At 38.5% G+C, this 26062-nt stretch overlaps 1 protein-coding gene across 4 annotated transcripts; it reads left to right on the top strand.

Moving 5' to 3' along the window:
• Positions 1-10779: 10779 nt before the first annotated feature.
• On the top strand, positions 10780-26001 carry bmpr1aa (bone morphogenetic protein receptor, type IAa). 4 transcript variants are annotated; one of them, XM_079854743.1, is made up of 11 exons: positions 10780-11060; positions 20616-20781; positions 20898-21000; positions 21102-21198; positions 21959-22049; positions 22393-22531; positions 22611-22803; positions 22900-23197; positions 23281-23456; positions 24009-24139; positions 24284-26001. In XM_079854743.1, the coding sequence occupies exons 1-11, from the start codon at positions 10991-10993 to the stop codon at positions 24407-24409; spliced, it is 1590 nt and encodes a 529-aa protein (XP_079710869.1). In that variant the 5' UTR covers positions 10780-10990; the 3' UTR covers positions 24410-26001. The 4 variants fall into 4 exon arrangements, with proteins under 4 accessions (XP_079710869.1, XP_079710870.1, XP_079710868.1 ...); XM_079854744.1 differs by having other exon boundaries at positions 10855-11060; positions 20619-20781; XM_079854742.1 differs by having other exon boundaries at positions 10855-11060; positions 20619-20781; positions 22611-23197.
• Positions 26002-26062: the final 61 nt, after the last annotated feature.

Below are 26062 nucleotides of genomic sequence, written 5' to 3'. Positions count from 1 at the left end.
TTTAATTTATGGGTACCGGGGGGAAGGGGGTCTGTTCAGCTCCTTTACCTTCTCGAGGAGGTCAAAAAACAGATGGTAACTGCCTGTGAAGCAGTCTGTTTCGAGAGGCCTGGAGGAGAGAGGCTTAGTCTGAGGAAAGTGGATTTATTTTATAAAATTAAAGCTAAAGGCTCGTTGTATATACATGCCAGACATCTGTGCATTCCACAGCTTGATTGAAAATCTCCTCTCCAAAAAAAAAAATTGGTCAAATTCTATGAGCTCTGTGCTGATGAGAACAGAACCAGGTTGTGTAAAAGAGTTCATTCAAAAATGAAATCATTTTCTCACCCTCATGTCGTTCTAAACCTGTTGGAGTTTCTGAAGATGTTATGCAGACCATTAGGGAGCGGAGACCCCATTCACTTTCACTGAATCTTTTTTCCATACAATAAAAAATAATTGTATCAAGTCACATCTTAATTTATGTTCCAGATAAATGAAAGTCAAACACGTTTGCAACGGCATGGTTGTGATGCTTATTTACTCTAACTGTTAGAGCAATTATTTGTTCTGTCTTTCTTTGAATGTTAATGAATGGTTAATTGTTATGCTGATGTGATGGTCATGTTCTTTGTGTCCAGACTAAAGAGATGTTTTAGTTCAGGAGTGTTCAATAGATTCCTCAGACCCCCAAATATGATCATCCTCATGTGAAGGATACTGTAAAAAAATAAAATATTGTAAATATAGCTAAATATTATTTGGATTTTTTTTTTTTTTTTTTTACTTTCTGTTAAGTTAATTATTACGTTTCGTATTCATACCAAAGTAATGTTAGATGGATATATATTTTTTTAAATGTACACTGTTTTTCCCAAAGCATTTCCACTGACCCCCCTAGCACTCCCTTGGAGTTCCCCGGACCCTAGGTTGAAAATTCTTATTGGCACAGATCTGTCCCTCGTAGAATGTGCAAAATCAGTCACTTAATTGCCTAAAAGGCTGCAATATCGTACAACAATAAGCACAGATGTTTTTGCCCTCTTATTTGTTGTTTAAAATATCAGCCAGGCCTAGATTAAGTTGCCCTGGAGCCCTCTAGGAGTGTGTTTCAATCTCAGCCACAGTGTGAGAGATCGGATTGCAGTGGGAGTCTGTGGCGAGGTGGCAGCGCGGGGAGCTTGGAGGGGGGTATGGGGGCAGGAGGGTTAAAGAGGCAGTATAGATCAGGTTTCACATCCCTGCCTGGGTTCCTCAGGCTGCTGCACCATCTAAAGTCAGCCCCCTTACCCCTCCCTTACTCACTCTGGAGACAGGATGGCTAAGCAAGAAGGAAAACACACATGGCCACCTCAGACCTGGCCCTGAGTGTATCACCCATTCCATCGTAAAGGTGCTGATGCATCACCCACATTTAGTCATATCATTCTGATCTAAAAGGTGAAAAACTAATCCTAGATGAGCTTGGTCATTTGATACACACTACTGCGCTGTTTTTTGAACAGACTGTTCTTTAACACTTACTGTAGGCTGTGGAGTCTCTGCGCTTGTGCTTCCAATGGATGGTTGGAAAGTGAGGGAGAGCCATTGATTTCTTTAACTCTTTCTACGCCACTGTTGGTTAGTGTGATGGCAGATCAGATAAAGATAGATTGGATAAAGCTATGCAGTGGGGGCTTGGTGTAGTGCTGGAGAGTGGTCTCTGTTTATTCAGTATGCCCCAGCTGTCCTTTAATGGTATTGATCTGCTTTAAATACACTTGGCTATCGGAGTAAATTATTTAGAGTGGCACCGGATAGGGTGAATTCAATGATGGGTTGGGTTAGTGCAAAGAAGACAACCAAAAAGATTTGTGTCTGGTCTTGTAATGAGCTAGAAAACTTGTTTTCCAATATTATTTAGAAAACTTTTAATTACATGTGTATTTTTTGTTAATATAAAATGCCATGTGATGAACATCTTGTGTGTCTTGGAATGCCATCACACCAGGCTTTGTAGACCTTATGCTTTAGTTAGAGCAGGGGTTCTCAACCTTTTGCAAGCTGGGCCCCCCCCCAAAGCTGGTTCATTGCAGTTGGGCCCCCCTCCTCTTTGCCTTGCAAAGATCCTCAATTCTTGGTGAAATGTCTGATAAGCATAGCCTCAAATCATCCTCGATTTGTGCACGATTGCAGTATTTCGTTTTGAGTGCAGTCATTTTTGAGAATCCTGCCTCACACAGAGCACATTAACATTATCTCGCGGCACGAATGTACCAATACCAATACAAATAAATAAAACATCTCCAGTTAACTAGCAGAGCATTCATTTAGTTTGTTTGTTAAATAAGAGGCGATCTAGCGCTGAAATGTGTTGTTTTTGAAATCAAGTGATCAAAGTGCTCGTTGCCGCTGCGATCAGTGGCGCGCATATTGTGTTCTCTTGTGGCTCGCGCACAGTCTTCACTCGGACGCGCGCTTCAATCCGTTGTGGAGACTCTAATCTTTCCGGTGAAATTACAAAACAAACTGCACACAAACGTCTCCCTGCCTGATATACAACCACTGATGAACATATTTGGTTTTGATGAGAAAGGAAAAAAAAAAAAAAACTATACGAGGGCGGATTGGAACCTATAACCTGTGACACGCTTGGCAAAAATTCTGCCACTGGACCATTTAAATACTAACCACTAACATCATGGGGGGAATTTTCGTGATTTTCTTCTTTTTTTTTTTTTTTTTTTCTTTTTTTTTTCCCAGATTTTTTCCCCCCCTCCCATCCTGTAGCCCCCACCGGGAGAGTGTTTGCGCCCCCCCGGGCCCCACTGGTTGAGAACCACTGAGTTAGAGAAACAAGCGCGCAGCCATCTTTACAATTTAGCGTTTTAACTTTTTGCGCTAGCTCTGTATATTTCTATGGCATTGCTGTTAAAAGTAATAAGCTTGTTAAGTGGATTTACTTATTGTAGAATTAACACAATTTATCATGAGCATTGTTATGTTTAAAGTGGATGTCAGCAAATGTCATTAGATGGGGAAGATTTTAAAACAAGCGCTTTATTCATAAATCCGTAAGATCTTACCTTCATGCTGTGAAAATACAAACGCTGAAAAGGGGCAGGGCCACATGGTCTATACCAGCACTTTTCTCTTTGTAAAATAACTAGTCTAATTCCACTCGGTGGCAGATTTTAGATATAAACTTTAGTATTTTTGTTCTGCTTTAAAAAAGACAGAATGCTGATGTTAACCCAACCAGAGTAACCAAAAGCTTAATTACTTGTCAAAGGATACTTATTTTTGTCTGCTTAAATATTGTCAGGTAATTCATTCAAGTTTTGGTCAAAACACCTTTCTGTTTTTTCAGCGTTTCCACATCCTGCCCAGTGTTCTCCAAACAATGTGCAATTTGGCCATTAAAACAAATATAAATGTAGGCTACGCAAAACAAACAAAAAATGTTTTGTTCACTTAAAGCTGCAAGACAGTCTCTAAATTATAGATAATAAAGGCAAACAAAGCCACAAAAAAACGTGTTAGAGTTTCAGAGGTCTTCTGAACAGGAACGTGTAGGATCAGTTCTGTATCAGATATTTTATGATTATTCTGTTAAAGTTGCTGTTCTTATAATATTATTATTCCAATCACATTTTTTAATCACATTAGTTTAATCACATTTTAAAAATGCCCAACAACATATGTTGTTAATTTTAATAATTCATATTGTAGTCAAAGTTACAGTGTGCAGCTTGTTTGGGGTTGCTGCCCATGTACATGCTTGTTGAAGTCTAACACTGACTCACTTTCTATTAGGATGTTTTGCAATTGTAAATACTTGCTTGACTTTTAATTTATTACATTTATGGATAAGAATATATCTAAAAAAATCTAGGTTGTACGCAGTAAAAAAAAACACGCACACCATTTAGTTGCACTCCCTTCAGCTGCTCTCCTCCATCCCATTAATCTTTTTAATGAAGTAATGTTGCAGATTACACTGTTAGCAAGTGCAACATGACACTTTCGGCAACAAGAAATGTTCCTTTTCACACTGAAATTGAAATGCTGACAGTATCAAAAAAATTATTATATTTGAAATATCGAAAATTTGAAGTTGAATTTCCAGTGGCGCCAGATTTTGGACCTATGAGATGTTACTGTGGATGGGACTACCCTGCACGATATGACAGAAATAGAAACCAAGCAACCAGCAAAATGTCGCCTCCCTGTCTTTTCACTTCTTCATTCCTCAGGAGTGTCTGTTTCAAAACAAGTACTGTCTGTGACATAACAGTACTTCGTCTGAGATGCTATATTGAATATTGTGTAGTTTTATACATAGTTCTGTATATTTTTTATTATCTGTGTCTCTTGTCACTGTCATTCTGTATGTGCCGTGGAAGCTTTGGTCGCAAGACAAATTCCTAGTATGTGCAAACATACCTGACAATAAAGCTCATTCTGATTCTATAGGTTAGGCTCACTGGATACTAAAAATAGATAGATTTCAGCAAGTTGTTGTTTCTTTCCATGTACCTTCTTATGTTCATGCATGTCTATTTCGTGCTGTAACTAGTAGTAAAGGGGAAGAGATGATCAGTTCCGCTCTGCTGCCTCGCTTGTACTCAGGCGCTACAGTGATCTGTCACACCACATTAAACCGCACCAAAATGGTATTTATTGTTTGAATTTTGTAATAAAATAGACATAATTTGAAAGTTGACACCGTTATATATCAAAAGTAATACAGAACAAAGCTTGTGAAAATGGCATAGTCTAAAATATTTATTCTTGGGAGTTATGAGAGATTTGTTATCAATTCATCAAAATGAGAATCGATTAAAATCGAGAAATCAATATTTTTAACACATCCCTATTCTTTGTTAACAGGGTTTTGTGGTACTATGCCAGAATCCAAATGCCATTTGGACATTCAGCCTCCTGGATCCGAATGACACCTGTAGCCAGCCTCCATGCTTACCAAACACTATGCCAACATGCTTCACAGAAATGGATCTTTCTGTACGGTAAGAAAACCTCTGCTAAAAGATAATATCAGTTATTCTTGACCTCTCTTATAGGCAGACACCCCCTGCAGTACAAGCAAGAAGTGTGTTTTCATGTGGTGATTACATGACCACAGTAGATAGAAATGCTCCCTGCATCAGTGATGGCCGGACTGCAACAAATGGTTTCCACATGTTTGGATCTGGGAATTCATTTTAGAGAAATAACATTTACAGGCCAAAGTTCATCCATGTGTGACTGGTTTCCATGGCAACAGCTCCACCTAGTTTCTCTCACACCTGTTGTGCAGACTTGTGCTCTTCAGATGCAAAGCTGTGAAATATACAGGGAGGAATTTTCACAGAGGGAAAAAAGGATTTTCCCTTAGAAAAAAAGAAGTTGTGATTAGTGCTGCGCTGAATTAAAAAAAAAAAAAATTGTCTAAATATATACAATGTAAACTAAAGTCTATTTATTTAATAATAGATACCATATGAGGCGTAATCCCAGGGCAGGGTCATAAGTTTGGAGATGGTTCACTGTAGTTGAACACTAGATAATGGGTACTGTAGCTGTCTGTGTTGAACCTGGCTCTCATCAAACCCCAGCACACCCACTCGCTCTGACCCTTCGGTGGAATGTGTGCGGCAGGTAATGGAAAATAAACTTGCAATAAACCTCTGCTGCTCCAGTAATTCCAGGAAATTTGTGTAGTTTTCCATCTCCATATTTGTTCCTTTATAAATACCTAGAAATAGACAAATATTATTTTGCTTAACATTAAAAACAGAGAAGTATAAAGGCCACGATATACTCACGGCAAAGTTATTTTTTGTTCTTCATTTAGAAGTAACAACGAAGTTCGAAATACGCGAGCAGTGATATACTGTTACCGAACATCCGATGGTTAGATGAATATGTAAATATGTGCCGTTTTCCTCTCAATAAAATACACACACAAGAAAATTGAGAAAACTGCGTACATTTTTAAAAAAGCATTCTTAAAGCATCTGATTATAACAACGTAGTTATGTTTGCACATGTTCTACGTCACTTCACGCCAATTCCACGCAAAACTGTCACATCCATAACGCCAACACAATGCCATGGTATTTAGTTGGCGTTATGGATGTGACAGTTTTGCGCGGAATTGCCCTTCAGTGAAGTCACGTTTATTTATATATTTGCATTTAAAGGGACAGACACAAAAACGGTGCGTTTTTTTTTTCACCCTCAAAAAGTGACCATTTTAACATGGTAATATAAAAATATCTGGGGTATTTTGAGCAAAAACTTCACATACACACTATGGGGACATCAGAGACTTATTTTACAGCTTGTGAAGAAGGCATTATACCAGCCCTTTAACATCCCCTCACTCTCGCAACGACATCTCTTCTCTGACGTGTGCATCGGCTCGAGGGCAGGTCAATAATCCCTTTTACGCTAAAATTGGAAGGAAAAGAGGATCACGTTTTTCATTTCATGCTGACTTTAAGTTTTTAAACCAGTGAACTTCGTTTCAGTAATGATAAATAATATCAATAACAGAATGCTGTAATGATAAATATCAACAAAAATTCTAATGCAATACATTTTATTATTACAAACATTTATAAATGGTCATATCATAAATGGTGCAGCCTTATTTTTAAAAATGGGCATAAAACTGGAGCTGAACTACAACTGTTTTCAACAACTTCCTAATCTTCTTGGCTAAGAAAAACTAATTTAGAAAAAATATTCAGGCATAAATGTAATGACGAGTCAAGCAAACAGCACTCAGGTCATTCTGTGGTAACTGGTCCAGTCAAGCATTGAGATCAAATCAGCTTCTTTAGTGAGATGTATTTAGTGTTTCACATACGAGCTGTTGTTGAGCTGAGTTTCTTAAATTCTCAGCCAAAATGTGCTCAGATTTTGGGGGCTTTGTTCTAGGAATGGTGTCTCAACCCATTACCTCTCTAGAGGAATCTGGCCGGAGGAGCTCATATTGCACCCAAGTGCTCCACAGATTAACTTTTGTTCTTCTCCTGCAATCCACTGCTGTGACACCAAAGACTCTGGAGACTTGTGCTATGTTCAAAGTCTCTGCTTGACTGACTCTCCACGATACAGCTGCTTGACACTGATTGGTGTTGTGTCAGGAAGAGATGTGGGACTTCAATGAGGATGAGAAGAAGTGAGGATGATAGGAGGGAGAGAGTTGGTTGTGGGGCACATCTCAATGTGCCTAAGTATTCTTATGCTAATCCTTTCCTGGGATGAGGCGCAAAGCAGCCAAGCAAACAATGGCAGCGGAGCCAGAAAGTCTGCCCCGCAGTCTAGCAGGCCTTGAAAGGCATGTCGGGCATAGCGCCGACACTGAGGGAAGGCAGCCTCCGGTACTGGGAGCCCTGCTGTAAGGAGGGGCCCCAGGAGGGACCAGAGATCCGGGCCAAAGCAGGCTGAGAGAGCGGGGGCGACGGGGAGACAAACACCAGACCTTTCTGGTCGTCATGCAGGCTGTAGTTAGAAGTGATAAGAAAGGCAGAGTGAGATTTATTTTGAAGATTGTCTGTATTTCATAATATTATGGTACATAGGCTGGTTGTTACCCCCTCCAAAAACGCCTGTATGTTGTGGTGAACTGTTGTTTATGTTGTATTGTTGACCTGAGGAAGCCCTGAGTTCTACACAAGGAAACACAGAAAAATATTACTCCCTCCTCACGGATTGAGAGATATCCATGGTCAGGCATAAGGTTTGACTGCAAAGGTGCACCTTAGTTACACATCACCATACAATACCCCTATTCATTCAGCCTCCATACTCTTTATGGCGCCACCAAAACCTTTCAGAGGGCAGAGCTCCAGGAGTGTCTGATGAAACACTGAAACATAGTGTGCTTTATATTGCTTTAAGATCCGTGATACTTTTGAAGCAATGATAGTGATATATATGTACACAAGACACATGACTGCATGGCTAAAACAGCCTAAACTTAATATCAAAGTCCCCACTGTTTATAAGTGAATGTGACCAGTCTAATATTAGAAGTATAGCAGCCTAATAAGCTGCTGTCAAGGGTGTCCTTCTCTCTACTTCTTTCTTCTTTTTTTTTTTTTGTACATCCAAGTTTTGCTTTCAAGTCAGGACATGACTGAACTTGCTTAGCCATTCATGTATAAGAAACTTCTGAATGAAAGTTGATTTTACTTGTAGAATGTGAGTGATTTCATTGGCCTTTTAGGGTGTTCTCTACGTGTTGTGATTTGTAGATAAATGCAGTTGTAACAGAAGTGCTTTTAAAAAAATATATATATATAAAAAAATAAATTCAGTGAGTACAATTACATGTACAGTTATAATTAAGCTACAGTTATACAGACTTTTACATTGTTTTTAAAAGTCATATTACTGTTTTAGCTGAACTATGTAACCATATACATACCGTTCAAGAGTTTTTGATCATATTTATTACTTTTTTGCAAAAAAATTGTTACTTTTATTTAGCAAGGAAACATTAGAGTTATCAAAAGTGACAGTAAAGGCTAAAGAATTATAAAATAAATGATGGTCTTATGAACTTATCTATTCATCAGAATCATTCAAAAAATGTATTTAAATAGGATCATGTCACAATTAGGGGTGGGAATCTCTAGGCACCTCACGATTCGATTCGATTACAATTTAGAGGGTAACGATTATCGATTATTAACGTTTTTTTTTTGTTTGTTTTTTTACTTACTTGGTACTTTTAAAGCAAAGTATTTATGATGACCCATAACGAACTTACTTCCATCTTCCTATATTAATTTTATTAATTAAACAAATGGAAGTGATTTGAACATTGCAAAGAACCAACAGGAAAATAAATGTGTGCCTGTGCCAGCAGCGTACTTGTAGTAAATTAATACAAACTTCAGCATATTCTGAATCTCTAGCATTTAATAATAGACTTCTAACCAACATCCTCTTGTTATTTCCAATGAGCAATATAATCCTTCAGACAAAAAAAACATTTTGCTGTAGCAAAATCACAAACAGTTTTTGTTCAAAAATCTAGAATGATGTACCGGCAGCTCTCATATAATGCTTGTGGACTTACGCATATTCTGAATAATTAGTAACATACAAAGCCGCTCTTATACACAACTAAATAATAAAGAGTTATGACTTGAAATGTTTGCTGTATACCACAATCAAAAACAGCTTATACAAAAAAAGTGAATGAACATCTGCAGAGAGCACAGTCAAAATGTAACTTTTTGTGACTGGCATTGCACATATTGCAGGGCAGTATAACGTAGCCTACGTATAACAGATCGGTTTACAGCATATTGATGTGAAAACTAAATACTGAAAGTAGCTTTCATACAAAAAATACTAAATAGGTAACAATTAAATTGCCAATTTTCCATACGTTAGCTTTTAACGAAGAGGGTGCCGTTCGAATTTGGTGCTGAGCCATCATGCGTCTGTTATGTGTGTGCCACAGAGTGCACGCGCACTGCACGTCCGCTTAGAGTTCCGCCTTTTGCGTTCCGTCAATATTACGTTATTAGAAAAAAAAAAAAAAAGTTTTTTAGAGAATCGATTTTTTGACATTTGTGAATCGATTCAGAATCGTCCACGTCCGCATCGCGATGCATCTAAGAATCGATTTTTTCTCCCACCCCTAGTCACAATGAAGTATGGGGTTTTTCAAAAACAATGAAAACTTCTGAACAGTAGTGTAAATGTTGGCAGTTTAGTAAATAACACCTTTAAACATCCTCCTGTACTGTGTTGACTCTCCCACTATTTTAACCTTGAAAAATATGGTTTCAGCCCCATATTTCATACCTGATGCAAGAAACTGTTCTGTTGTGCTAGTCTAAAATGCACCATACCTGTGTACATTTGCAAATTTAAAGTAGCTTTTTATGTTTTATCTATTTTTATTTATTTTAGTTTTTGAAGCTGGTAAGTTGTGGGGCATCTCATCCATCTTTTGCAGCAGGACTTAACTGTCCCTGGTTGTGATCCTGCTTCTTGTGTACCTTTTAACCTAGCACACACACTTAGCCGCAGCTTCTTGTCTCTTTGTGTAGGTGCCTGCACAGCTATCTTGTCCCTTGCCTTGCGGAGGCAAGCTTTGTTCCCTTGTTATCCGGTCAGGGATGTGTGAAAGTGGGGCACAGGTCGGGGCTCTTTGTCCCCCTTGGGCAAATCAGAAGTGACAGACACCGGCCCACTCTGCCACTAATTTGTCCCCCCCTCAGCACAGACTTCACTGAAGGCCACTAATTGCAGTGAGATGCACAGGCCTACAAGGGAACAGACACATCACGTTATTAACGCTGGAAGGGGCCAACGGGGTAATTGCGGAACATCCTTCATCAAATTATTTGGGCATGTTTCAGCATTCAAGAGTAGCGCCGGCCTGACGGGTTGAGGGGTCAAGCCCAGAAAAAACAAGGGGGCAATGATGTTCACTGCCTCCAAGAAAAATTACAACATTGCCTTAGCAAAAGTGGAGTCTGCATTTTTCATAAGTTTGGGGGTTTATTATTCTCTAGATATGTCGAAAGGTATTTGTGGTGGTGGGTCTAGGAAATACAGAAATATTTTCTTCTATTATGTTACACTTCATTACAAAAAGGTCATAAATATACATCATAAAAAATTAGTTTACATGATTACATTATTCACATGATTACATTACAGACCAAAGGAATGCTAGTTAGCAAGGTAATTTTTGGACTTTGTGTTTGTAGACATGATGCATTGAGACGGGTATGATCTGCTCATCATATGTGCTTTGTCTTTTTTTTGTCATTCTAGTGCCGTGGACCCCGTGAGAAGGGACCTTTGAGTTTCTAGTGCCATTGTCATCCTACCTCTTCCTCTTATCCACTGCATCTCTTCTGTCCCTTGAACCATAACTTTGATTGCTCCACCTGTATGTTAGTATTCACTGGGATTTTTGGAGCATAAGCAGCCGTCATCACTGATCTCATCCTTACCCCAAAGGTTACGACAAGGCTGTTTGACAATGGCTCAGCTTTTGTCCGTCACTGTGGTTTTGATTGAAGTCTACCTTCTTCTCAGACTCTGCGCTGGAGGTAAGGGTGTTTTCCTTCCCTTCATATTACATTCACAGTAGCGTTAGATTATATTCACTCATGCCTAGTCCTAAATGTATAATAGGTGTTCAGATGTGCTGCTTGGAGTTTGTCTATCTATTTGCACCTTCTCTACGCAAACTCCATCATTTGAGCTGTTCAGCTTGTTATATATAAACACTCATGAACGCAAGCTCTAGAGCTACTGTGAAAGCTCAACTCACAAGCATTTTAATATTTAATTCTGAATGGGTGAGCTTATCAAATACTCATCATATTCACACATTAACTCAAAGGTCTTCACTCAGTTCTTCACCATTCTGCAGTGGTTCCCAAACGGGTATGTGAGGTGACAGACGTGGTACGTGAAAAAATTGCTGAATTTTGCAAACCGGCTATTTCAGTGAACAGTTGCAAAATCAAATGAATAAATAATAAACAGGTTTCTTCACCTTAGGGCTGCACGATTATGACAAAAATGATAATTGCCGATTATTCCCTTGGAATTGTAATTGCGATTTATTAATTATGATTATCAAAGTTTACATTGAATATATATAAACAAATTTTGTGTAAACATGTTATGTTATAATTTGCCTGTGTGTGTGTGTATATATATATATATATATATATAGGCAAATTATAACACGTTTACACAAAATTTGTTAACTCACAAATTGTAAGAATATGACTAATAGTAAAGACTAGTTCTAATAAATAAACCTTAGGCCTATGCTAAAGCTATTAAATAGCAGTCCCAAACTAGTTTTTGTTAATACAATGTTGGTATGAGCCACTACAGTCATTTATAAATATAAAAAATAACACAAAGTGAAAATAAAGTGGCATTTTGGGGTTAATATGGAAACGACAGTTACCATGGTGAATACACAATACTAACAAGAACTGTTAATGAAACATGGAAACTGCTCCTGGTGAATAGAATGAAAATCATACCTGCATTACTTTTATTTCGTGTAATTTACAACGTAACGGCATTGCATGCTCGTAGTTTCTTTTGCACTTGATCAGTGAGGCGATACAGCGCGCGCCGCTGCATTTGCGCGTCCAATTGAAGAGTGTGCGCTATGAGCACAGGATAACGGCTGACAGGACAAGAAAGTCCGTTTTTCTGAGGTGAAAAACTTTATTTTAGCGTACACTTATGTCACTGCCTGGTAGTTCCTATTGTGTTGGGTTTTCTAAAGTAGTCATGATTCGCCTCTCATAACATAACATGCTCTAAACACGCACGCAGAGTGGAAAAGGAGGAGCGGGGGCGCGGGGAGCAAGGATCACAGCGCAAATTTGAACTATATCGATTATATGTGATATGGTCTAATTTAGAGATGCACCGATTACAATTTTCTGGGCCGATTCCGATTTCCGATTTTTCATTAAGTTTGACCTGCCGATACCGATTTTAGCCGATTCCGATTTCATTTTTTCTAACCACTTTACAGCACACACAAATATTTATTTTATATCATTTCTGTAATAGAACATTTTACAATTTGCATAGTTCACACACATCTAAAGTGCAGTGTTGTGGAAGAACCATTTCCTTTTCACATTCAATATCCAATAATTATATATATATATATATATATATATATATATATATATATATATATATATATATATGTGTATTTAGCAAACGAAACGTCTGTATGAAAACAGGGAATGGCAATAAAATAATATATAAATAAAAAATAAAATAAATATAGCCTTGCAGTATAAAGATATTTCTCAAAGCACACACTAGCCTACAGGCCGTACAAACTGAATAATAAAACAAGTTTAAATGGGTACATTTTCTATAAATATTAGTCTTTGTTTTCTTTTCTGACATAGCCTACTCCAGTTCTTGTTAAAACACGCAAATGCGTTTTGGGCACTTTTTTTGTGAAACCCTATTTAGGCTATTTTCCATCAAAAGTGTGCTTTCCCTTTAATTGAGCGCGAGCAGTGCAGCAAATAGACTCGGCGCCATGCTCGGCGCCGAAACACGCGCTTCACTGCTCGCGACGCTCCTGCTTGACGCTCACGCGCTGCTCCTGCTAAAAAAATACGCGCTTGCGGTCTGAACGGACGTAATTCACGAGGTTTTCTACATGTGCTCTGTGTGCACGTGTGATGCTGATGTTGCGCGATGTTAATCATGCGGCGCCCGAGTGCATTTGACCGGCATAAAATCGGCATTTGTCAGACTGACCGGCCGGTCGCCGGTTACGGCCGATCACGTGAAAATCGGCCAATTCCGGTCACCAGCCGATCAATCGGTGCATCTCTAGTCTAATTCCATCGCTACACACCAGAGCATGTGAGCGAAATATTCCGCTCTATGCCAGCAAACTCCACTCAATCGCTCACAGCCCAAGTGATCGCTCCACTCATGAGCTCACGCTCACCGGTAAAACGCTGTTCGCTCAAATCCCGCTCCGACATGAAATTTCTCTGTAGTACTCTATGTATTTAGTTTCATATTTGTTTAAATAATATAATGTTGTTTTTTTTTATTTCATCTTTGTTGATTATATGAAAAGTGAACAGCATGAGTAATGGCTCTTTTCTATTACCAGTACCAGCTCAACTCGACTCGGCTCGGCTTGCTTTTCGCTCCGTTTTCCATTGCAGATAGTACCTCCACAATAGTGCCTGGTCGTCATAGCGACGCCGCAGGAAACTGCCGTGACTTAATCTTCTACGCGAGACACACCCGCTACCCACACACACAGGACAATGGAGGAAATCGAGTGTATGTTGTTTTTGAATGAATAAATAAGAAGCAAATATAGCTGGCAATATAATCAGGACATGGAGGCGCCTGTGCGATTGCATTGCACGTGAACTGTAGCTCGTCTCATAAATGAACAGAAACTCAGCATATAGGCTACTTGTCTCACAGACACGAGAAATATCTATAAAAAGCTAGAAATGTCTACTTTTAAACAAAACAATTTAAAACGAAAAGAAACAAGACTACTCTCTGTTTATGTAATCCGTATGAAATGTACATTCTAATTGCGTTCACTACTGCGAAGATGGCGAGTCAGCATTGTCAACTTCATCTTTGCAGCTGACACTGACACAAAAAAACACTAGTTTATTAATAAACAATTAAAATGTCTCCTTGCTATATTTGACATATTCATAATTATTACTTTTGCTGATTTTTTTGTGGCAAGCTTTGTGTGTGCACTTGAGCGCTCTCCGCTCTGGACGAAATATTACCACTTCGCTCACATGCTCTGGAATGAGGCAATGTGTTCTGTTGTCTGATATTTGATTGATAGCTTTTAGGTGTGATATTGGCAGCACCACCCTCTGGTTACATGAACGCGTCACCACCGCATCAGCAGCGAAAACATGGGGATTTTTTAGACAATAATCGCACAACCTATTCAATTTTCTATAATTAAATCGTGACTCTTCCCTACTGATTTAATTTGATTGAAATGATTTATTTAGTTTCATTTATTGCATTGTTTATTATATTATTAATTAAATAAATGGAATTTTCCTTTTTAAAGGTGAAAAATGCATCTGAAAATCAATTTAAGGGGGCAAATATGGTCCCTTAATGCAAAAGGTGTAAATGCAGTCTAAGTGGAAGAGAAGGGGGTACGCAGGAGGATGTTAAAAACCTCAGGGGGTACGTCACTCTAAAATGTTTGGGAACCATTGCCATACTGAAAGCTCAAACATTTAAGGATGTTTAATTGAAGACAATGTGAAACTGTTGTGGAGTAAAATGTAAAATTTCATATAATAATCAAAAGTATCTCACAGTTTTACAAGAATGCCGGCAATTTAACCGCATTCTTGTGCCACAGGTAATTTAATACCACAGATAGCACTTAATTAAACAAAAAACAAGAATGCAATGATTTGTTCTATACTGTGAACTCTGCATTACTTTTTATCAAATACAGTTCAATACAATGTAATGTTGTAAATTAATAAATTGTTATATTTTCATTTGAATGTAATTTGAGGTATAGATGGCTGTTTTTGTGGTTAGAGTAGGTCCAGGGGGAAATCTTTCACTTTCTTAAAGGTACTAGCTGAGGCACACTGGGGGTTGGGGTTGGTTGATTGCTGTTCAGCAGGGCAGGAATCATAAGTGCTCATCTAAACGTTTCCATATGCTTAATAACGTGATGTTTACTGATTTCAAAGAAAAGCGATACCTTTGTTTAATGAAAACGCCCTCCCCGAGTCAAACTAAACTGTTTTCCCAGTGAACTCTGCAGAGGCTGCTGTGATGGTTGCCTGTGGACAGTCAATGACCTGTAAAGGCAAACAGCAATAGCCGATTGCTCGGAAAGCCGCTTTAGGGCACAGGGAAAAAAAAAGTTTGAGTTGAAACTTGCCTTCAGCTTTATATTTTAGGTCACATTGTTTATGTTAAAATACTTTAACTGAATGTCTGTCAGACAATAGTTTGTGCTGAGGTTTAGAACACTGTCTGATATCTCTGATGTGTGTTTAGTCATGCCAGGGAGTTCAAAAGGCATCTTTTCCATCGTGACTCACTCCTGAACCATGAGCCTCTCAGAGGCCCCCCACGAAAGGAAGCTGTTGAAGTGATTGTTGCTGCTCTCTCTTCCTTTTTTAGCACATTAACAATTTCCTCTATAGCACCGTCACAATTGCTAGTGGGTATGAACTACTCCAAACACTCTGTGTTCTCCGGAAATACTTTGACCCTTTTGTGTTGTTGATCTTCAGATTTAAGCCCCTAATAAGTGTGCTCAGATTTTAGATATTACGAATGGCTTCCTTGCTGTTCCACACTGACTAAAAAACTTGAGCAGTTCATAATATTTTTTTAATTAATTTATTAATCTAGGTTTTTTTTTATTCACCTACATTTTTGAATGAACAAATTAAGCTTTTATTTATTAATTATTTATTTATATATTAGATGCATACAGGACTTGACTTTTTTGCTCACCAGCCACTGTGGCTTGTGGTTTTCCAAAGTTACTAGTCACTCAGCATTTTCACTGGCCACAATTTCGACATCGATACCATGGGGAAAAACTGCAATATAGATATTTTTAATGTTTGTAATTTTCTTTTTTTGCTTATTTTTTATAACAAAGATAAAATAAAATTAATGATCTATTTTGTAATTATAAAATTAAACTAAATAAATATTAAATGACCTGTTTTTTTTTTTGTTTGTTTTTTTGACAGATTTTGGTCATCCCAACCTGTTCAGAATTGTGAAAGGTTAGCGAATGTTAACATGATTGATAATTATGTCAATTTTGCAAACATCTCTGTAAGGACGTACACACTGGCATGTAATTATTAGAATTTTATTTAATAAAGGAGAGGGAATGGTCAAAAAGCAGGGCAGGAACATGCTGGTCAATTGAGTTTTAAGTTTTTTTTAATTAATGTATGAAATAATGAATTGTAAGTTCGATCATATTTTTCAATTACTTTTACTGTTTTAGTTTTTTTCCTCGAGGTATCGATTCAGTATCGGTATCGAGGTATTTTTGTCTGGTATCCTATCGTCATAATTTTGGAATCGTGACAACACTAATCCCACGCCAAAATTCAAGCGCTATAACAGCAACAATATTCATCCGAATGCAGAGCAAATAAATCATTTAATCCAGACTTAGATTCAACACTTGCCACTGCAGATTAAATCTGTATTTTTAATGGCCTTTTCGGTGCTGTCTTTTATTTGATTCTGATAAATAAGTTTAGAGAAAGGGAAGAAGTCTTGTAACATGCCCAGTAGTCAGATTTTCAAACAGCTCAGTTTTCCTTTAGAGTTCATATTATATCTAACATCAGTGTCCTTGTCGGGGTATTTTTGTACAGATGCAGCAGAAAAGCAGGAGATTGTTGAAACCAGAGACGCAGCATGAAGGCGAGGACATTTGACTTCTCAATGCGCTGTTGTTTCTCCCAGTGTTAGAGTTGTGTAACAGCTAGTTAAATACCTCTATGGTACATCTTTTTTACCTTGCTCATCAGATGCACCCCTGAGATGTAATTTCAGGTAGGAGTCTGCACCTCTGAAACCTAATCTTCAAGAAAGAGAGAGGTGACATTGACGACTGAAAGCCCTCAGTTGCCTCCACAGTGCCCCCCCCCCCCCCCCCACGCAATTGTAGACTTCTACCTGGACTGAATAGTGAATGGGGTTAGCACTCCTCCTAGGGGAGAAGAAAACGTGTTTTAAATGCAGGCAAGCATTTTACTTGCTTTCCCTGAAGTGAACGCATTAAATGTAAATGTATGTATGTACATTTGCCCCAGAAATGACACATTGACAATTTACTCCACTACATCGACTTAATTCAGTTTGATTTTAATTGACGTTAGTCTTCATTACTTCCAGATGAAGGTTTCTGCTCCTTAAACCTAAACATAAACCATGAACATAAACAATTAATGTTAAATGCGATATAGTCTTGTCAGTGAAACAGTGAATTACTCTGAATTATACCATTTCCCTTCAACTTTACTGTAGACTCAAATCTACTAGAGAGAGAGAGAGTGTAATGGTGTGTATCTGCTAGAATCTCATTATGGGGGAATGCTCTGCCAGACCTCAGACTCCACTGTAACCAGTGGCAGAATTAGGCACACATGTGAATGTGGAGGCTCTTCTGGGCCCCTGACACATCAATCATCGCCCACAACCAGTCACAGTCCAGCAGTGGCAGTCAGGAAGAGTACTTTACATCTTTTTTTTACATCTTTTAGTTTAAAAGTTTTGAAATCCTAACATTGTTGCAAGTTACACTTTCTGCCACTCCCATAGATTTTTATACAGTTGGAGTGAAAACCAGATCCTTCAATCCAAAAGTCATTCCTCAATCACTGACCCTGAGTAGAGAATAGAGGGAAAAAATGAGTAAAGCGTGATGGAGAAGAGATCCCCAGGGTTTCTCTTTGGGACTTTGCCCATTTGATCATCATTGTCCAGCCTTCTCCTAATGCGAAATTTTCATGCTGGCCCTGTGCATCAGGGTCTGTCTTCATAAAGGGGGACTGTCTTCCTTAGCCTGGGCTCAAGGCCACACAACCTCTTACATATGCTTTGAGTAACTCAATTACAGAAATGACCTCATTGAAATCCCTTGCGAGCAGTTGAATGAGATTAAGTCTAGACTAATAGACTAGACTAATAATTCTCTTTAAGAGTTGATTTTTATAGTTTAGTATAGTAACATGAGACGGTGTGTTTGATCTACGTAAGAAAGTAAGTTATGGAGTCTGTCCGCACCCTGAATGAGAGCACTTGAGAGACTGAATGCGTCATTTAGTTTGCGGTCTAGAATCGTGTCATCCTGAGCGTATCAAAGGCAGCGTCTAGCAGCTTCACAAGCTTTATCTGGACTTTTAACTGCACTGCCTCCACCAGCTCTGTTTTCTCAGGGTGTTTTTCCAGCACCCTTGTTTGTGTTGTGATCGACTGTGTTGCTAATGTTTCCTGCTGTCACGCATTCTGTCTTTGACCCCTTAATGTGTCTTCTTGCGCTTGAACGTTTAAATTGGCAAGGCTTAAATGAGTTTAGTTTAAACCGATAACAACGTGTGCTGTTCAGGTCTCGACTGCGCTCACGCGCTATCAACACTCGGGTGATGACGGCGTAAATGACTGGTCGTGTTCGAGCATACAGCACTCGCATTGAACAAAGTTTACAAAGAGTGACTGTTTTGTCCACCTTTTTGATCATCACTGTCGTAATGTATTGGGAAGCCAGAATGCAAATCCATCTGCCTGTCTGTTTTACGCGTTATTTTCAACAAACCATATTATAGTTGCGTCGTCACAAGTGTGTGCCGAACCGTGAGTGGAGAATGGTACGGTTAGAATTGTTTTTTGTTTTTTTACAGAAAACCGTTACACCCTTAGTTAATACTGGAGTAAATATCTTTCTTCTGGAGAATGTAAAAGCTGATGTTTAGAGGATATCTCATTGTTTTTTGTCCATATAATTAATTTCCAAACCCCCACAGACTTTTATTGTATGGGGAAAAAACAGGAAGACTTTTGTTCAAAATATCTTCTTTCATGTTCCACAGAAGAAAGAAAATAATTTAGGTTTGAGACAACATGAGTAAATTATAAAATGTGAGTTTGGGTGCACATTACCCACAGCCTGGTAAAGTGTTTCAAACGGATTAAAAAAAGTGATTCAAATAGATATCTTGGGATAGATATCACCGATTCATTAAAAGTAAACGTTTGTGAATTTGATATCAGTGGTTGTGATGTATGTTTATTATTGCATGCTGCCAGCAAAGACAACGCAGTAAAATGATGCAGTTTCCGACCCTTTTAACTTGCTACTTGTAATCAAACTAAGAGCTAGATATGTTTTCTTTTGCCGTGGCACTGTAGATTCAACAGTGGCACAGCAAACGCTGCCATGATATGCTTAAACAGGCTAGGAAAAGTATGTGTTCTTCATTGTACCATATTTCGAGTAGCATTTCCTACAGACTGCCTATTCTGTTAGGTTCATGCTGTTTATATTGAGTTTGGTGTACTCATCAATCACATTTTCAGTGCATGTACATAGTAGGCGATCCATTGAATTATGCAGTGAATTGAAGATCAGAAGCTCCTTTATCTTGCCCTGCTCTCTTATTTAATCACTGAGTCCTAATAGAATTAGTCCAAGAGGAGAGTCCAGTCTAATTGTAAGATAGGCAGCACACGGAGAGGTTGTACAAGACAGACTCGTAATGGGATCTGAGGATGGAATGCAGCTGATAAAGCGAGCACCGTGTCACCCTGCCGCCCAATCTCTCAAACTGCTGCTTTGTGAGTGATTAGCTGTTTTACCGACAAGTCTAGACTGGAACATCTGCAATGGAGTCATGCTCAACAGAAAGCTACAGCAGTACATACTCGTGCACTGTGACAGGATAAGAAGACACTTGGGAGATCAGTAGAGACATGTCTCAGAGGCCTTTATTTCAACTGAAATTCAGATAGAAAGGTATGAAAAATAAATGTCTGTGAGGGTGTGAAACAGAAAGGGACGTGGTGATCTGGATGTATGCCAGTTGGTTTGGATTTGAACAGGAGCAGGTTTGCTGTCACAAATACAGAGGGGGAGCAAAGGGTGAGAAATAATAAATGTAGGACATGCTGGCCTTATTGAGGATTGTCACAACACAGACATTTCAGTAATCAATATTTTAATGATTATCAATTATCAACCTAAATTTCAGGACTATACCAAAGACTAATATGCTATTAAAATTAAACCAGTATTATGTAGACCGAAGTTTGTAGTTTGAATTAAATATTTCTTCAACATTTATTATTCAAGTAAATATTAAATGGCCTGTGTTTGAATTAACTGCATGTGCCTTTGACTGTTTACATGAACAGCCACATTACTCACAAAATGAGGGTTCAGAAGCAGCCGACTATCAGCCAGAACAGGCTACTGAATTGAGTACTCTGCACTACAGATAATGCAGAAAGACTGGTATAAATGCTTTTTGTTTTGTGTGTCTGCACCTAGCTTGTCATTGATTGTGTCTTGTCACTTACAGCAGGGCAGAACCCTGACCACGTGCTGCAGGGCACTGGAGTGAAGCCTGGCTCAGACTCCAGAAGGCCCGGGGATGATTCTACTGTGGCACCAGAAGATGCTGCCCGCTTCCTTAGCTGCCACTGCTTAGGTCACTGCCCTGATGACGCCAAGAACAACACCTGCGAGTAAGTGTCACAGGCTATGGCACCGTTTTAAGTGATCATTGTTTAATGTGATTATATGTTTGTGATTTGTTTATATGTATTCAAAAAAAAAGTATGTTTTCTTTGAAACTCAACAGGACAAATGGTCAGTGCTTCGCCATCATTGAAGAAGATGAAAATGGAGTGGGGATCTTAAGCTCAGGCTGTATGAAATATGAAGGCTCTCACTTTCAATGCAAGGTAAGGAAAGTTGTGCCTCTTAAGTGTCTTGCTCTTTGACTTGCATGATTAAATATCAGACTTTATAAGTTTTACTCACTTGAGAAATGGATTTTTCACAGGATTCGCAGTTTGCACAGCCACGTCGAACCATCGAGTGCTGCCAGTTTGACTTTTGTAACCGAGACCTAAAGCCAGAGTTACCGCCTCGAGACTCGGGTAAGCTTCAGTACTATCTGCCTGGCAGTTGTATGGCATTGTAAGGTTATTTTCTGTGAAGGATTACAGATTGTTGAGTTAAACCTTTTAGTAGGGTAACATTATCTAGCTAGCTTAAATAGATTGCAGTGAAAATTGTCAGAATAACTTGGTCTATGAAGCATCAAAATCATTTATCAAATAAAAATGTTTTATATCGTGTGACATAATTTTGCAGCAAAATTGTTTGAACACTACTGTTCAAATGTTTGAAGTCAGTAAGTTTTTTTTTTTTAAGACATTAATACTTTTGTTCAGCAAGGTTGTAATAAATTGATCAAAAAGACATTCAAAATGTTACAAAAGATTTCAATTTCAAATAAATGCTCTTATTGATCATTGATGAATCAGAAAAACAATTATATCTCTTTGTTTTATTATTTAATCAATCATAGAATTCTGACAAAAAAGTCACGTTTTCCACAAAAATATTAAGCAGTACAACTGTTTTCAACATTATTGATAATATGTTTCTTGAGCAGCAAATCAGCATATTAGAATGATTTCTGAAGGATCATGTGACACTGAAGACTGGAGTAGTGATGCTGAAAATTGCTTTTCCATCACAGGAATAAATTACATTTTAAAATATTTTTACAGATAAATGATTACATTTGCTCATTTATATGTTGGCATGTCAAGTAAAAATCTGAACAGGCCTGCTGATTGAGCTAACCTAATGCTTTAATGATGGACGTGTTTTCTCTTGATCTCTTTACAGTACCACAAGACCCTCACTGGCTGGCCTTCCTCATTTCAGTGTCTGTGTGCTTCTGCACCCTCATCTGTGTCACTGTCATCTGTTATTACAGGTGAGATCATCACCGCACTGAAGCTCCAAACACACTGAAGCTCTTACAAAAAAAAAAATAGCTACTTGTGTTGTGGCCTGTTTTCCCACATCACTGAACTGAAACCTTAACGCTGCTGTGTTTTTGCACAGCACCTTTGAAAACACATGCCACCCACATCATGGCCTGTTGTTGTTGAAAGACAAACACTTATGTTACTGCAAGTAGGGGCAAGACTCTGTTTACCGAACTACCTGTTAAAAAGTGTTGTCTCGATATTAAAAAAAAAAGGAGTCAGGAAAGAGCTTTCTGATGTCAGGTATGGATGTAAAAAAAAATGTTTTTGACTGTGTCCTGTCCTCAGGTATAAGTGGCAGACAGAGAGGCAGCGCTACCACAGAGACCTGGAGCAGGATGATGCCTTTATCCCAGCAGGAGAATCTCTGAAAGAGCTCATCAACCAGTCTCAAACCTCAGGCAGTGGCTCTGGGCTCCCCCTGCTGGTGAGAAAGCAGAAATGCAGACTGTAGGATTTTAGTTTCAACAGCTTGTTTTTTCACAGTTTCTATTCACATTTTACAGGTGCAGCGCACCATTGCCAAGCAGATCCAGACAGTGCGTCTTATTGGAAAAGGGCGATATGGAGAGGTGTGGCTTGGTCGATGGAGGGGGGAGAAGGTAGCAGTGAAAGTGTTCTTTACTCGAGAGGAGGCCAGCTGGTTCAGAGAGACCGAGATCTACCAAACTGTGCTCATGAGACACGAGAACATACTAGGTACACTTCATGTCATTCAAGATTGTGTAGTGTTTTTAATTGTGTATCAATTCCATGTTTTCCTATGTGACGCGATTCTCTTCATTCTACCCGAAGGCTTCATTGCTGCTGATATTAATGGCACTGGAGCCTCTACGCAGCTGTACCTGATCACAGACTACCATGAGAACGGCTCTCTGTATGAGTATTTGAAGTTCACCACTCTGGACTCACAGGCCTTGCTCAGACTGGCCTACTCTGCAGCCTGTGGCCTGTGTCACCTGCATACAGAGATCTACGGCACGCAGGGAAAACCAGCCATCGCTCACAGAGACCTGAAGAGCAAGAACATCCTCATAAAGAAAAACGGCACCTGTTGCATAGCTGACCTCGGGCTTGCTGTGAAATTCAACAGGTGCTTTGTCACTTTGCATTCATTTTAAAAGCTAGTTTTAAGTGGTTCAGTCATTATGAGGAAGTAACATTTTTTTGTCTCAGTGACACAAATGAAGTGGACGTCCCACTGAGCACACGTATGGGGACCCGACGCTACATGGCTCCAGAAGTCCTGGACGAGACTCTGAATAAGAACCACTTCCAGGCCTACATCATGGCGGACATCTACAGCTACGGACTGATTATATGGGAAATGGCCCGGCGCTGTCTCACTGGAGGTATTTATAAGACAATGAATAGAAGTCAAATTTCTTTTGTTTTGCTTTATAAATGTTTATATGAAGAGTTTCTTCATATCTGAGCCTTGTCCTTTTAAGGTCAAAATGAAATGGAAATTCAACCTATTTTCTAAATGCATCTTAATGAACTTATTGGGAACCATTCATCCGTGTTTTTAATTTGAATTAAATAGTTGAATCTTAAGATTCTTTCTGGTGACGTATGCCAGACTTCTCTAGTAATTTAGTCACCTTAAACTCCGCCCTTTCTTACAGTCAACTGCAAGCTTACATTCAGATCTGCCTCCGTCCAATCAACAACTGATGAATTGAGCCAAGTATATTTTTAAAAAAATCAAAATATATTTTTTATAATTCGTTTCACTCAGATGTACAATACAATACAAAATAAAAGATCTGTCACTTCTTCCGTTGCATCACAACTTTTAAATATTTTGTTCTAAAGCTGTCTAAAATGAAAACGGCTCCTGTTGTGGATGTTTACAGAATTCAAACAGTAATTCATGAATACATCCATTGATTGTTTCCTAGGTATTGTTGAGGACTATCAGCTACCATATTATGAGATGGTGCCTTCAGACCCGTCTTATGAGGATATGCTAGAGGTTGTGTGTGTCAAAGGACTGCGGCCCACCGTATCCAATAGATGGAACAGTGATGAGGTGAGTCAGCGAGCAGTATCTGACCAGCAGATGGCAGTATATTTACAGAATCTTTACAGAGTTAATGAATATTTTTTAGCTTTGCATAGGAACTTGAGGTCATAAATATGTATGTCGTGATCTAAGAAGAGTTTGTCTCCCTAGTGCTCGAGGGCCATGTTGAAGCTGATGTCAGAATGCTGGGCCCACAATCCTGCATCACGCCTGACCATCCTACGAGTCAAGAAGACTTTGGCAAAAATGGTGGAATCTCAAGACATTAAAATCTGATCAGCAGAGTGGCTTTTATTTCGTTTTTGACATCATTGTCCCCTTCAGGAGAAACAAGCTCTCTTCTTCTGTTGGATCAGACATGTTGACTTTGCTGCTTTCTGTGAAAGCTGTATCATTGTGAAGTTGGATCAGAGGATTGCAACAACAGACAAAAACACTAGAGTGGGACCTTCTGGAGATTTTGGGAGAGATGAAGTAAACCCCACTGCCTTAAAATACACTCAGTTGTTCTGAATATGTCTCTTTAGATTCTGGGATAAACCTCCTGCCATATGGATTAAATGCTGTTGACTTCTCATGGAATCTGTGTAAAGCATACTGTGATTTAATGTATGACATGTAAATATATTATAGGAGTAGATGTACTGAAAACAGCAAAACGATATACTATCAATATAATCTCGTCCAGTAGACTATCTAGAGGAATACTATCTGTGCCTCTTGCAGCCTAATGTGTGGCTTTTAAAAATCTTAATTCAGCTATATACTACTACTTCTCTATACATGTTCTCTGATAATAATGTTTCTTTATGAAATAACAAGACCCCGACAAAAGGTTAAAGATAAAGAGATGCATGCCATTCATGATTTTGTTGCATGAACAATATATTGTTTGCAATGTTTAAAGCATGCCATTTTTACCATCCTCAGAATAGAAAACATTCTCAATTGAATCTTCCACTTTTTTGACCATATTTTAAAAAAGTAAGCCAGCTGTCAAAACAGCTCATTTTAATTAGGTTAGAAAACTGTTCATACTCACTGATGTTTGCAGTCGAGTGGGATCTCCCAGTAGCAGCGATTTGGCAGCCTTGAACAGCACTTCAGAGTTGCCAATACTCAATGTAGTGTTTGTGGGGGTGATATGTGCTTTCTGGTTGGCGTGATACAGTTGATACATTCCTGAGTTTCCTTCATTCAGAGAAGCTGGGTCTTTTTTTTTTTTTCTTGGTACAGGATGCTATCAGTATGAATGTGACTTGGTTTAAAGTGCAAACTTTTGAGGATTTGGTGATATTCTGATCGTATATCTTTGCCAATTTTATTAATAATGTTTTAAACACTGTTCATGTTTTTGAGGTGCCTGAAGTTGAAGGGTTATGACTGTAAGTAACATCTGTTTGTCATCATTGCTTAATATTTCACTTGGGGCTGCCAAAATGTGGTCTTGTAATAATAATAACTGGTATAGTCCAAAATACACATTATTGTTACATAACATGTTTACAGAACTCCCATGCAGATTTAATTTTATTATTCCTTTAAAAAATGCAGTGTTGTAACCCAGAATACTTGTTTATTATTCTTAGTGCCATTGAAAAGAACAGTGTGATTGGTTAATAGTAACAAAACAACAATCCACAATAGCTCTTTACACCAATATCTGGGCTCTTAAAGACAGGAAGTGTGAATGTACAATGCTGTGATAATGTCAGTGCCAGACTAAGGTGCTTTGTCACGATTTTAGTACAGTATGCCCTGAAATGCCAAAAGGGCATCTTGATTGATACAAAATGTCAAGGTTACTGACATGCTTATAAAATGCTTAAAAATATTCTGAAAATAAATAATAGATCTAAGAAAGGAAACACTCACCTCAGTGTGGTTAACTTCAACATACAGTACAATATGCTAGAGAAACACTAAATT

This window comes from Squalius cephalus (assembly GCF_949319135.1).
Source record: "Squalius cephalus genome assembly, chromosome: 21".
Lineage (NCBI taxonomy): Eukaryota > Metazoa > Chordata > Actinopteri > Cypriniformes > Leuciscidae > Squalius > Squalius cephalus.
The sequence above is the reverse complement of the archived record's forward strand: the minus strand, read 5'-3'. Positions and strand labels throughout refer to the sequence as shown.